At 38.0% G+C, this 15354-nt stretch overlaps 1 protein-coding gene across 4 annotated transcripts in view; it reads left to right on the forward strand.

The window, feature by feature from the left end:
• The window catches only part of LOC107571499 (homeodomain-interacting protein kinase 3), a 52932-nt gene extending 37905 nt beyond the window's left edge, over window positions 1-15027 (forward strand). For 2 of the 4 annotated variants that reach the window (XM_016257815.1, XM_016257816.1), the window contains exons 7-16: window positions 1132-1206; window positions 3479-3596; window positions 3974-4077; window positions 4189-4316; window positions 4466-4633; window positions 5836-6141; window positions 7747-7893; window positions 11187-11416; window positions 12329-12468; window positions 13323-15027. In XM_016257815.1, the coding sequence (XP_016113301.1) occupies window positions 1132-1206; window positions 3479-3596; window positions 3974-4077; window positions 4189-4316; window positions 4466-4633; window positions 5836-6141; window positions 7747-7893; window positions 11187-11416; window positions 12329-12468; window positions 13323-13799 (1893 nt within the window). In that variant the 3' untranslated portion in view covers window positions 13800-15027. The remainder of the gene's footprint in view (window positions 1-1131; window positions 1207-3478; window positions 3597-3973; window positions 4078-4188; window positions 4317-4465; window positions 4634-5835; window positions 6142-7746; window positions 7894-11186; window positions 11417-12328; window positions 12469-13322) is intronic. The other 2 variants (XM_016257817.1, XM_016257818.1) reach the window with 1 other exon arrangement.
• Window positions 15028-15354: the final 327 nt, after the last annotated feature.

A 15354-nucleotide genomic window follows, 5' to 3' on the forward strand; every position in this document is an offset into this window, starting at 1 on the left:
TTCAACATAATGTGTCCCCCCTTGACTCTCTTTTGCAACATTCAGTTTTGCAAACTTGTAAATTGTATTAAAAGAAGTGAATCTGGTCAGCTGTTCCCAATTAGCTGGGATAGAAGAGCACTGATTCTGGACCTTCTGAATGAGTTGCCCTGGTCACATTCACACAATTTTGATCACGGTCATGCTGCTAACACACTGTTCGTGTTATTCAGTACCCTGGAGTTATGGCTGTGATGCTTGAGAGTGTTAACTACAATCTAAAAGCATGTAAATATGTCTATATAACCATATATGATGTAGTATAATGGAATGGAATAACTTAAATGCCAAGTTCTGTCATGAAACGCTAGATGTCGCAGGCTGATGATATTCACAGCGTTAAACTACTTGGCACAAGCTGATTGGTTCATGATGAATACTCGGCCAATGAGCTGTACGTCTTAAATACTCACTGCACCTTAGCAGCGTGTTTCAGCAGCAATTCAGTAGCAGCAGCGTAGCAGATCTATTCCGCCAAGACCAAATACATTAACACTGTCATATACACTACCATGCTAAAATCTTCAGAGAGTTATGATATAATTATTGAATTCAAGTGTTTCAATCAGACCCATTGCCACAGGTGTATAAAATCAAACACCTAGCCATGCAGTCTGCATTTACAAACATTTGTGAAAAAAAGGGTCGTTCTGAAGAGCTCCGTGAAGGATGCCACCAAGTCAGTTTGTGAAATTGTATCCCTGCTAGATATTCCACAGTGGTATTATTGGAAAGTGGAAGCATTTAGGAAAAGCAGCAACTCGGTCACAAAGTGGAAGACCACGTAAAGTTATAGAGCTGGGTCACTAAGTGCTGAGGTGCATGGTACATAAAAGTTGCCAACGCTTTGCTGATTCCATATCTGAAGAGTTCCACACTTCCACTGGCATTAATAACAACCCAAAAACTAGGCAGCGGGAGCTTCATGGAATGGGTTTCCATGGCCGAGCAGCTGCATGCAAGCCTCACAACACAATGTCAAGTACAATGCCAAGTGTCGGATAGAGTGGTATAAAGCATTCCACCATTGGACCTCTGGAGCAATGGAAATGTGTTCTGTGGAGTGATGAATCCTGCTTCTCTATTTGGCAGTATGATGGTCGAGTCTGGGTTTGGTGGATACCAGGAGAACGTTACCTGCCTGAATGCATTGTGCCAACTGTAAAGGTATGAGGCTGTTTTTCAGGGGTTGAGCTAGACCCCTTACTTCCAAGTGAAGGGAAATCTTAATGCTTTAGCATACCAAGACATTTTGGACCATGCTATGATTCCAACTTTGTGGGTACACTTTGGGGAAGGGCCTTTTCTATTCAAGCATGACTGAGTCCCAGTGCACAAAGCCAGGTCAATAAAAGCATGGTTGGATAAGTCTGGTGTGGAAGAACTTGATTGGGCCGCACAGAGCCCTGAACTCAACCCCCATTGCCTTTGGGATGAACCGATGCAGAGATTGCAAGCCAGGCCTTCTCGTTCAAAATCAGTGCCTGACCTCACTAATGCTCTACCAGATGAACGGGCAAAAATTCCCACCAAAGCACTCCATAATCTTGTGGAAAGCCTTTCCAGAAGAGTGGAAGCTGTTATAGCTGCAAAGGGGGCCAACTCCATATTAATGTTTATGCATTTAGAATACCATGTCATTTTCCTGTTGGTATAATAGTCAGGTGTCCCAGTACTTTTCCCCATATAGTGTATGCTAACATATAGCTCCACAACATATATTTATGTATAAAGTGCAATAAAAAAGGCATTAATTTAAAAAAAATAACAATAATGAAACTAATAATAAAGCTTGATGACAACAAATTATTTTGTTCAGAAGTCTTGTTGCTTCCTTAGAATCATACATAATTTCACATGGCTGCAAGAAGTCACTGATGTATCTCATTATAATAAGAACCAAGCAAATACACTTTTGACACAATTCTAACACTTTTTTTTTTTATTTAAATGTACATATTATGTGGACATGTGGCATACACAAAAAAATCTGTTATGTTAAATAGCTTCATCAGGGCTGTACTGATGTTCTCTCTATTAATGCTGTGTCGCCCCCTATTGGACATTTGAATGCAGTTCACTTTAATGTGTGTCCTAACAAATATCCTTTGTTGCACCTTTATTGCAAGGAACAAAAGATAAAAGCTATCAAAGTATACAAAAAGGTTGCAGTTTATTTTAGTGTTTGCAACTACAGTGCACAGTGCTTGCTCAAAAATATACTGAAAATGTGTATTGACTACATGGTTTAAAGGGGTCATATGATGCAATTTCAAGTTGTTCTTTCTCTTTGGAGTGTTACAAGCTCTTCGTGCATAAAGAAGATCTGTAAAGTTGCAAATACTAAAGTCTCAAATCCAAAGAGATATTCTTTATAAAAGTTAAGAGTCAGCCACACCTACCTAAAACGGCTCATTCTAGCCCGCCCCCACATATCTATGTCACTATGTGGAAATATTAGCATAATGCCGCCCAAATGTGCACGCAAAGAAAGAAGGCGTGGTTTCAGGAACACAGTAGTGTTGATGCAGCCATGTCAGGGAGACTGTGTGTGATTCAGTGCAAAAGCACTTTATTTGGTCTTCCGGAAGTAGATGCAATTAGGAATCATTGGTTAAGATTTATTTACAACAGAACAGCACAACCCAGATGTTCGAATTTGTGCAACGCATTTTATGGACAAGGCTGGCTGTGCACAAACGCTATTTCAAAAAAAAAATAAATAAAAAAGGGTCAATTTCAACTTTGCTATAAAAATCTGGCGCTTCTGAATCAGCGACTGTAAGTATGTTTTGTTACACAGTAAGTTCAAGTATTTGCTATTGACTGTTCAAATGCGGAGTTTTGCGCAGCGCAAAGTAACGCGTCGTGTGTGTGTGTGTGAGGGGAACAGGGTCACATCACAGGAGAGTGAACTGCCTGTCAGAAATCATAGCACGTCAGCTGTCTTAACCGCGGCTTGTGTACTGCATCATCACTGTGTCTGTCACGGGACTCTGTTGCCATTTCGGGCTTGAACTGATGGTAAAACTAACGACATTATTAACTGTCTTGATATTTACTTTGAAAGCTTGAAGCTCGCGATTATGGTAAGGGGCGTTACATTTCCGACGCGTTTGAGTTTGAGAGAGGCGGGGCATAGAGGACCTACAATAATGTACAGTATTTGAAAAATTATGTGTTTTTTGAACATTAAAGCATGTCAACATATTCTGTTACACCAAATACACAAAATAATGATCTTTAAAAAAAGCATCATATGACCCCTTTAAGGTAAGTTTTAGGGTTAGGTTCAGGGTTCATACCTAGTTATTAAACAGTAATTACATATAATGCAAATGCAGAACAGGAATGTGCAACTGAATGTCACTCATTTAAACTTTAAACTTTTATCTTTTAGACTTTGTTTTGATTTCTCTCTTTTCTTCTCATTCTGTAGGTTTTAGCCTCATCCGCCCCTTCAGTGATGCATGCTGGGATACCTCTCCAGACAGGAAGGGCTCAGTTTGGTGACACTTTCCAGCAGGCACTTATTCTCTGTCCCCCAACCTTGCAAGGTACTTTACCTTCAGTTATCTGATTCAAGCATGTTCGATTAATTACAATGTAACACTATAATAATACATGTCAGTGTTATTTTAGTATTATTGATATACTATGATCATTTTGTTTAATATTTTGAACTCGTTTTTTTTATTATATTTTCCGTTTTAATTTTGATTTTAGTTATAGTTAATGAGTCAGTGTTTAGTTCATTTAGTTGTTTTTGTCTATATTGTTTTAAGTTTAGTTTGAGTTATTTTACGATTTTAACTTTAAACAAAAATAAGAACATTTTATTATTATTATTTTTTTTTTTTCAATTGTTATTTGTTTTATTTCAAGTAATGAAAATTGTTTTAGTAAACAATAATAAACCTGCCTCATGTCACAGGTCTCCCACCCAACCCAAAAAAGCCAGCAGGATACTCAATACCATTGGTGACACAAGCTTCTGCCATACAGCCTCTACAGATCAGACCAGCGGTCATTACACAGGTAAATGCAAAAGAAGGATTTCTAAGGTGGAGACATGGGTACCCTTTTGTTCAATTATCTGTAACATGAAGTTAAGGTTTTCAACTTGTTTTATCTTTTTTTTTTTTACAGCAAGCATGGTCAAATGGTGCCCAGCAGATCCTGGTGCCAACCTGGCCTCAGGTGGCCCCTGTGGCGCCTTCAACAACAACTATGGCCTCAGAAACAGTGGCAGGTCCACAGAGACTAGCGGATTGGGGGTTGGTGAAATGAGTCTCACTGTCATTGTATTTGCGCTGCTATATTTATCTCTCAATTGTTCTGATGTTGTAACACGTTTCAGACTTTTGTGTGAGTTCTCTTTCTTTATACACTTTGAAAGGCTTTGTTTCTCTCCCATCTTTTGCAGAAAAGTTCATTCCCTTGGCAACCATTACACCTCCATGATACCCCACCACCAGCCGCTGTTAACCAACCCAATGGCCATGTCAGCTCACCAGCCTATCAGCATAGGGATCGCTCATGTGGTATGGCCACAGCCAGCTGCTAACAAGAGAAATAAACCATCTTCAAACAGGTTAGTCCCCATATCATATCCAGACAGTCTGCTGATGTATGGAGAACTGGGATTGCCACTTAAAATCAAAATTCGAAGTTACCAATTATTAATGAATTAATTAAAACAAGGTTTTGAAATCACTGTACAAAATGACCAATAAATTTACATTTTTAAGAAGTGTAAATATTCAGTTAATTATAGAAGTAGTGCATTTAAATTTGTTTATTTATTGCATTGCACTGCAGTTTTTGTTGGAGATTTCAGGTCTCCAGATTTAAAACATTATGCTCAATATATTGGTCAATTTGTATGTTTTTTTGTTTGTTTTAATTTTATTTATTTCAAGTTTATTAAACTATAGAAGTTTGAATAAATAAATAATTGCAATTGATAAGTAAATGGGCATTGATCAGACAAATGGACATCTACATTTTAAATATAGTGCAAAAATGGAAAATGCAAATTACGTTATTGAATTTTCATTTTGCACCAGTATATGTTGCAAAAATGGTAGTGGATATATAAATTTAACTACAGGTGTGCATTGCTTTTTTACATATTACCACATTTTAAGTTGAACTTTGCCCAAGTTATGCTTCCATATAAAATTAAGTATTATGATAAAATAAAATATTATTTTCAATAATGTAGTATTCTATCATAATACTTAATAACACTTGCCACTTTAATGGATTTAAAATGATGGTTTTTAATTAGTATTTAAAAAATAAAATGAAATATTCGCTATATATATATATATATCTTTCACCCACAATACACTTGATTTGTATCCATTACTCAGCATTCCAAAAACCTTTTTATTGGTTAATTTGTAAAGAAAATTAATTGTTTATTTTTAAATATAAATGTGTTAAATAAATATCTAAATATTCATTCAAAATACATCAATTAATAAATAAACCAGTATTCCTTGACATAATCATTTTACAAGCAACTTAGCATTTGAAAGTTGATCACTTTTGTCTTTTGGTTAATGTTTATGGAGATTTCAGTCCCAAAACACACTTTAAAGACATTAATCAACAAATCAGTTTATTGCTCTGTTAATGAAGTTATTTGTTTACTTTATTTTCAAATTAATTTTATTAATTGAAATAACACACTTTGCCTACAAGAGTTTATCAGCAAGCAACATCGGTTATTACATTCTTGCCATGCCTACTTATGCTCATCTAATTCATTGTTATCATCCCCACCAGAAGTAACAACTTCATGCACAGCACCAATTCCCAAAACTCATCATGCCAGTCCCCAAAGATGGTAGACCGTGCCAAAAACACAGAGGAGGCGGCAGCGGATTGTGTAGTGGAGGCGGAATCTGAGGTGGTGCCAGAGGATGAGCCTGTCTGCTGTAAAGCAGAACCAGAGTACGAGGACTCAACCGTGTCTCAGAAGCAGAGACAGACCATTGTGATCGCTGACTCTCCGAGCCCTGCAGGCAGCGTCATCAGTATCAGCAGTGGAACAGATGAGGAGGGGCCAGACACTCAGAAACATTCACTAGAGTGAGTTTACTGACTGATATATGTCTGGAAGTTTTAAGGGGGAGAACAAATCTATCAGCATTTATTCACCCTTATGTTGCTCTCAAATTTCTTTCTTTAATGGAGCCAAAGATAGAAGTAAGATTTGAAGATTTTTCCCCACAAAAATTACTGGAAAACAAATGTGTCCATGTATATTTGGCCATATGTTGTATCTCGTTCAGCGTACCATGGAAGAAAATACGTTATGGGTGACAGGGTGAAGAAGAGATACCAGATTTTCAAAGGGGTCATATGACGTTGCTAAAAATAACTTTATTTTGTATATTTAGTGTAATGCAATGTGTTTACGCGGTATAAGGTTAAAAAAACACATTATTTTCCCCATACTGTACATTACTGTTGCTCCTCTATGACGCAACAAAACACACAGCGTCTTCATGACATGGCTGCGACGGTAACAATACTACAGCGAGAATAAAAGTTATGCCTTCTTTCTTTGCGTATACATTTGGGCGGGGTTATGCAAATCTTCCCACACAGTGATGTAGATATGTGGGGCGTGTTTGAACGAGGCGTTTTAGGAAGGCGTGGATGAGCGTTCACTTTTATAAAGAATATCTCTTTGGGTTTGAGACTTTAATCTTTGCGACTTTACGGTTCTTCTGTATGCATGAACAGCTTTTAAAACGCCAAAGACAAAGGAAAACATGAAATCGCATAATATGACTAAAATATTTTTAGATGATGGCTTATGAAACTGCACTGTGCTGTATTTAGTAGACCACACATTATTTTCCCCATACTGTACATTACTGTTGCTCCTCTATGACGCAACAAAACACACAGCGTCTTCACGACATGGCTGCGACGGTAACAATACTACAGCGAGAATAAAAGTTATGCCTTCTTTCTTTGCGTATACATTTGGGCGGGGTTATGCAAATCTTCCCACACAGTGATGTAGATATGTGGGGCGTGTTTGAACGAGGCGTTTTAGGAAGGCGTGGATGAGCGTTCACTTTTATAAAGAATATCTCTTTGGGTTTGAGACTTTAATCTTTGCGACTTTACGGTTCTTCTGTATGCATGAACAGCTTTTAAAACGCCAAAGACAAAGGAAAACATGAAATCGCATAATATGACTAAAATATTTTTAGATGATGGCTTATGAAACTGCACTGTGCTGTATTTAGTAGACCTGAGCTGAATTTGATAAATTGGGGCTTCAGTTCTCATTATAAATCATTGATGAGATGGTTGCATTTCACCTGAACTGTATATGTGATAAATGGCTTGTAAAGGCAGTAGGGTGTGTGATATGTATAATCTACGATAAAATGCCCAATTTAAGGTGAGAAGTATTGCCCTTTAAAGTTAAAAAAGTTCAATTTGAAGTTAAAAGGTCAATTTCTGTCACTGCTGTGAACTATCCAGCACACAGAATATGAAAAGCTTCGGGAGTCAGCTGTCCAAGACAGGCCTAAACCAGTCAGTGTACCAGCACAAAAACTCACTCAGCTAAACACTAATTATTGTCATTAACAAAATCACAGTAAATATTGACATTTTTGTCAGTATTGTTCGCCTCTAAAAGGCCGTTTAAAAGTATACACTGTGTTTCAGGTGTAAGGGTAGTCCGGAGTGTGAGGCCTGTCAGAGCACACTGAATATGGAGCGTGTGTGTTCCCTGAGCAGTCCCGATTCAACCCTTAGCACCAGTTCATCTGCTTCAGAACAGTCAAGCGCCTCCCCCTGCAAGAGACCCAACAGGTTTGACCTTCACACATGCACATATTTACTAGTAGTCTGAGGACTTGAGGCGTGTTCACACTATGACCAATGTCGGTGTGATAAATGAATGGCTGTTCAAAAAGACACAAACATTCGCCTCCCATCAATGTATTTTTTTAAAAGAGATGTTCTGGAGGTGTGATCTCTCTTCCATCACACTGAAAAGAAAACTGGTCAACCAGAAGGATTTGTGCTTTTGGTCACATGCCCAGAACTGCTGCTGTTACTTAAAACTACAACTTGGTGGTGCTAAGGAACAGAGTATTTGCTAAGCAACAGTGAATAGCAAAGAAACGATCCATAAGTGGCTCTCCTCAGTGCTGTTGTATTTGGTGTTGTTTGATAAACACCAATCAAATCTGAGTGGCTGATTGAAAACCTGTAAATACTATTTGACTTATTTTCTTCTCTGAGACAAGTGGATTTTAGAAATGAAATGTTGCATAGTGCTTTGTGTACCACCACAACCACATTTAGTTTACCGTTTTCTTATCAAAGTGATAAAATGATGTTGCAAAAATGAGTACACCCTCCTGAAAGTTACTAAATAAAAAAAATTCTGGTGTAAGGTTAAGGCAAGTATTGATCAACAGGTAAGTATGTTGAACCAAAACTGTTAAAGGTAAATAATTTCTTGATGATTAAGCGTTATATGGTACACTGAATCATACTCCGACTTAATGCTGACAACAATGAAACCACTTGAGAGAGAACTGCCAGGAGATTTATTTCTTACCGTAAAAGAGGACTACCAAGTACAAGAGGAATACCAAATTATTGTTTTAAGTGTGAAAATATAGCCAAAGTAACACAGAAATTCAAAAACAATGGACTTGTGAAAAGGCCCCTGAAATAAGCAGGTCTTCACTTTCAGCTTTCATTTAGTGATGAGTGAGTTTTTGCTAGAAAAAGAGCAGGAGAAACATTGTGAAAGTGTCTCAGAGCCGGCAAACGCTGTGAAAAGAGTGACACTTTATCTCACAGAGTAAGATGCAGCATGCAGAAGTGACATGCATGGTTGTTTATCCACACCAGAACTACCGACTGTAGCCAAAGCACAATAAACTCCTTTAGCTTTTTCCAAGGCCCATATTTGCAAAATGTAGACTTCTGGGAATCCATACTCTGGTCTCATGAGACCAATTCAATCATTTCGGATCTAACAGCATCCAAAATGTTCTGGTGTTGCTAGAGGAGGAGTACAGAGAGAAGTGCCTTGTTCCCACAGTGACATTCAGTGGTAGTAAAGCTCTTCTATAGGGATGTATGAGTGCTGAAGGTGTGAGGGAGTTGTCTAAGTTTCTTATTTTACAGATATTAATGGCATGTATTTCTCTGTTTTTATTAAGAACATGTTTAATACATTTAAATTTTGCCATCTTTCTATGAATTATATTAGTGAACATTAAGAAAATACATATTTTATATTTAATCAGAGGGGGTGTACTCATTTATGCTGGGCACTGTGTGTGTGTGTGTGTGTGTGTATATATATATATATATACAGTGGCTACGGAAAGTATTCAGACCCCCTTAAATTTTTCACTCTTTGTTATATTGCAGCCATTTGCTCCATGACTGAGGCCGATATGATACGCATCTCAATGCATAGCCTACGATACATTAAAGATACATATGAGGCAGCTACTGATGCGATACTATTCACCCGTTATGATGCAGTGCGATCCGATTTTGATTCGATTCGATTCAACACTATGCGATTCGATGCAATACGATGCAATGGAGAAAATATGATCACTTTTAATGCCTCGAGGCCTGTTTCATAAAATAAGTTAACCAAATAAGCCAGGCTTATTTCAGTTAGTCTGACTCATTGTCAAATGATTTGGTTCCATAAAACAAATTTAACATAGACCTAGATCAAGCTAGTCACTGTGGCAACTTATGCTGGGAAACTAACCTGGTCTAAAGCAGGCTAACTGTCAGACTATAAGCTAAGCTCCTCTACTGACCAATAGGAACATAATGATATTACCACTGTCTCGCATACTATTATTTGACTTTTCTAGCCATGCAGCCTTTCTCTCTGGTTTTATTACAGCTGTACCTTTTATAGTTTTCAGAACAGATAGCAGAACATTAGAACATTACAATGTAAAATTGCTCTTTAAAGCATTAAAATAACTAAATTAAAAGTTAAAATCACTTAATTAAAAATGAAAATAAATAATAAAGAAAATGACTAAGTTTTAACTGCTTTAAGAAACACATATTAACTAATTTGAGTTTAGTAATTAGTACTGTAGCCTACTAGCTTACATTTGATTTACCCATTACAATAGTCCACTTACAGTTACTGCGATCATAAAAATACACTTTATATGTAGGTTTAAAATTCTACAAAAGACATTTAATGTCCAAAAACATTTTTTTAGCAAAGTGTATATTTTACTCAGAATTATTGCACTCCTATTCGATTGCGCTCAGTCTGGTTAGTTGCAGCAGCACTCGTTTACTCGCGTGCCTCACCCACTCCTGACAGCAAAATGGATATGTTTGCATGACTTTCTAACATTTACAGATGAAAAATATACCTGTGACATGTCAGTTATGCACTGAGGAAAACACAACGTCTCAAATGCATTAAACAGTACAGATATATTCGCTGTTTGTCATGGTGGATCGATTTGATCCATGATCGACATTAAGGTCTGCTTAAGAATAAGCGTGCACAAATTAGTGAGATTGTGTGAATTTAATTTGTCATTTATGGAACCGCTTTAGCCCCGATTGATTTGTTAGGTTATTTCAAGTCAGGTTTTGGACTTTAATCCCAGTTTTTCCTCGGGTCTCCATGGTGTTGTGATGAGTCACAATCATGCAGCAGCAGTGATGAGAGAACGCCCTTGAGAAACAGTTTAGAGAGGAGAAATCAATCTACATATAAAATATTGGTCACAGATTATTGGTCACTTTCTAAATAATAAAAGTATAGCGCATCCACTAGTAATTATATATAAATTAATCGGTTTTTACCGATGCAGTTTTAGAAACGATGCATCGCGATACAAACGCCAACTTGTATACGATGCACACTTTTTAAACCGATCGTTAACTTTTTATGCCGATGCACCGAACGAATCGAGGAATCTTCCCATCCCTAATATATATATATATATGTGTGTGTGTGTGTGTGTGTGTGTGTAAAAAAAAAAAAGGTATATAGTGTTCCATTCCAAGCACTCTTTTTCACGGAGTATGTTTTTGTGTGCTATATGTGTCTGAGTAAGATTTATTTGGTCTTTGTTCAGTATGTCAGATGATGAGTGTGAGAGCGGATGTGATACAATAGATGGCTCGCCAGCGTCGGTGTCCTCCAGTCGAGCTGACAGCCCCTTCCTGGAGGCCACCTATATTAATGGCAACAACCAGAACTGCAAAGCCAATGGAACTACAGAGGCTGAGTCTACCAAACTGCCAGTCCGCACCATGGTGGTGCCGCCCATGCGGGTTCAGAATAATGAGCCGATGGGCCGCACAGGTAACAAATCTCATCAACCCTATCAAAATACATCACTGACAATCCCAGTTAAAATGCATGTTGTATGAAAAGAATTATATTATTTGAAGACAAAGCCAAATGTGAAAAAGCCTGACTGAAAAAGTCAAGTTCAAATGTCCACAAGGGATAAAAACAGCTCTAGTATGAAACAGCATGTTTCCATAGCGCACTCACAATGGAAGTGACAAAATGAGACATTTACCAATTTTAAGCACCTTGATAATGGTAGGGGATGTCACACTTGACTGATATTGCTGAAATCTCACCACTCCTCCAGAAGTCCTCCATAAATCCACCAGAATCAGCGAGGCTTGTCAAAATAAGAACAGAGGCACTACACACATAAAGAATCATCATGGACAGCAGTCAACATTTGCAATGAAACACTTGGACCAGAGCACATTTGTTGGTTCACGATGTTTGTCAGTTCTTTGTGAACTGGAGATGGAGCATGATTTGTGTTAATGCATTGCAAAAAGAATCAAATTTATTGCATTGAACATTGAAAACAGCGTTGATATTAAGCAAACCGTTTATAGAAGAGCTGTTCTGAAACATCTTCCCTTAAAAAGCAATTGGTCTCAAGTTTTTAAATAGTGACAGTTAACAACACAATTTTTATTTTATTTTTTTATTCCCTGTGTTTGGGAAATACTGATGTATATTTTCAGGATTGAGAATTTGCATGTCCACAGCTGAAATTGCACCTTGCATTTTATTTAAAGGCCAGGTCATGCTATTATAATCTTAAACTTTAAATGTATTTAAATGTACTTCTATTTTCAAATGACAGGTTTACTCCAAGCTAATGCACTAATATAGCACAATTTCATGAGGCTTCCAAGGAGTGTTGCCTAAGTTTGCCTGCTCTTTCCTCCATTGTACTTATAGAGTCATCATGCCCACCCAAAGGCCGCAGTAGTTACAACAGACAGCCACCCTACTCAACGTTATTGGTGAATCGCCAACAGAAGACAGCACAGGCTTTCCAGCCCCTGCAGCCCTCTCAACAGCAGCTCCCCTTTGGACAGGTCAGTTCCATGGATAGTCAGCTAGATATTAAGATACTACTAATACAACATACTAATGCAAATAATAGGTATATTAAAAAGTAAATAAATAAAAAGAAGCTGAGATGTGTGAATCAACTCAGCGTTCAAAAATTATTGATGCATTTTCACGGTGAGCATGAATCTTGCCACATATTTTACCACAACATTTAAGTAGAAGCAATGTAAACAATGTGAAAAGAAAATCAATTAAATGACATATAAAATCATTTAATAAAATGATTAAACGTAATCTTTAGCAAATCTCAAAATTAATACCCTTTTTATATTGTAAATTTCTAAAATATATATATATATATTTTTTTTTTACATTTATTTAGACAAATGTGACCCTGGACCACAAAACCAGTCTTAAGTCGCTTGGGTATATTTTTAGCAGTAGCAAAAAAACATTGTATGGGTCAAAATGATCGATTTTTCTTTTAATGCCAAGAATCATAAGATCATGTTCCATGAAGATATTTTGTACATTTCCTACTGTAAATATATCAAAACTTTTTTTTTTTTGATTAGCAATATGCGTTGCTAAGAACTTCATTTGGAAAACTTTAAAGGCGATTTTCTTGTAAGTTGTATCTCGGCCAAATATTGTCCTATCCTAACAAACCATACATCAATGGAAAGCTTATTTATTCAGCTTTCAGATGTAGAAATCTCAATTTCAAAAAAATTACCCTTATGACTGGTTTTGTGGTCCAGGGTCACAAATTAGAATTTCAATATTTATAAAAACGAAATATGGTGGGCTATTTTTTGGTTCTCTGCTATAAAAAAATCATTATTGGCTGATTGCCACTGATTGGTTTGTGCTCTAGGTCCAGCATTATGGCTCGTCCCACCAGGAGTGGAATGGCAACTACAGCCACCGCCGGCCTCAAGCGTTCATCCCACCCACTGTTCATGGCCACACCTTCACGCTGCCTCACGGAAGTCCCACCCACACAACCCACCCTCCTCAATCGCACTTGGGCATCCACCCTCACACCCAGCCGACTTTACTGTCCTACCCCCCTTCAGGCCCCCTGGTGACAAATGCCCCAATGGCCCACCTCTTGGCTTCACCTGGGACCACAAGGAATCACGTCTTTCAGCCGGCTTATGGCCTCACTCATCCGGCGGGACACCTTGTGCACCAGGTCACTGTGGGGCTCAACCGCCTCTTGCCGTCTCCAACCCTCCACCCTCAAGGCCAATTCAAGCCTCTGTTCCCCCCACACTCCTTCATCGCATCGCCTGCATACGCAGGCTTCCCCCTCAGTCCCACCAAACTACACCAGTACCCGTATGTCTGAGACTCGCTCTGCAACCCTCTGGAGGGCCACCAACACGGACACGTAACACCAGGCTCACTGTAGAAACCACAAACCACCTGGTTCCCTCACCCAAAGCCATGGCACAAGAGAGAAAGGAAGCAGTTTCTCTGAATCACGTAGACTTGATCGAGTGCAATTAAAAAGAGCTTTAAAAGAGGAAACATTTGGAAAGTCTTTAGCAAGTAGGTAAAAAGCGCGCACGGTTGAGAAGCAAGCGATTGGATGAATAAGAAAAACCTTTTTTGCACATTTGATACACATCACCTTATCGGATTTTCAGATTTGAGTGCTCCTCTAATGAATATCAACAACGGATGGTGTCCAAAATCATGTGATGGTAAACTTATTTTTATACATTGCCTTTACCTTGTATACAACACACATTTGTTTGTAAAGGCAGCCCTATATGTTGTTCACAACATAAAATATGTCCACTTGCCGTGTTTTCTCTGCGTCTTTGGTGTCGTTTGGAATGGAGAGTCGTTCGTCACATGCTGCATGTGTTGCATGATGTTGATCAGAGAGAAGCCTATAGGGGCTCTTGACGTGTCTAGAGGCTCGCTGCATTGTTGTCCCCAGCCATAGTGCCTTATATATCGGCAGTCGTTTGTGTTCTACTACACTATCTCTCTGTGTGTATATACAATGTGTTTGTGTGCGTACGTGTCCTGGACTGCAGCACTTGCAATTCAAATCAGTCCGTGCATTCTTTGTGTGAGCGTGTGTATATGTATTACACACTGGTGTATTATTTCATGCATAGATAGGCATCAGTGTACTGCATTGCAGAAACCGCAGTGCTTATTTTTGGATCCATTTGAGATGTAGTGAGTTACATTTTGCGTTACTTCATCGGAAGACGGCATGCTTTTGCTGTTGTATTTGTTCTTAGTTGTTCATTTTCACTAGATGTATAGAGAATACAATGAATTTCTATTCAGAAAAATCTACAAAACTAACAGTATTTGTACTGTTTAGTTAAACTGCAATACAATCTATATAGTTTGTTTTTCTTTTTTTTGCTGTGTTTTTAGTTCTTTGGGTTTGCGTGTGTTTGTGTTTGCTGTGGTGGGCATGGCTTCGACTAGATGAAGACACAAATGCAAATATCGGTCTTTGATTCAGGGTCATGGATTCATCTTAGCCTGAGCAGACCATGCAGTATTTGATGTATAGACACACATGAGTATATATCTTAATATAGCTAGTTTATTTAGTGCTGAAGCTTGACACGGTGTGTTTAAGGTGTGCAATTCTCATTTATGCATGTGTGAATCGATTTTGTTCTTAATTATATCATCATATGTTGAAAGCTTGTTGGTGTCAACTGCATTTTATACATTCCGTCAGGTAGGATTAAATATATTATGTGTGCATATATATATATATATATGCAGTGGGCGTTTCTGTTTTCAGTTTGTTCTGCTTGGTTTGTGTGTTTTTGCCTCTCAAATGAAGTTGTTTGTGCATCACCAAAGACTGTAATTTGAAGGCTGCGTTCCAAACCTAGTGATCTGCCTAAGCAGGCGCTATT

This window comes from Sinocyclocheilus grahami, unplaced genomic scaffold, assembly GCF_001515645.1.
Source record: "Sinocyclocheilus grahami isolate Dianchi unplaced genomic scaffold, SAMN03320097.WGS_v1.1 scaffold1602.1, whole genome shotgun sequence".
Lineage (NCBI taxonomy): Eukaryota > Metazoa > Chordata > Actinopteri > Cypriniformes > Cyprinidae > Sinocyclocheilus > Sinocyclocheilus grahami.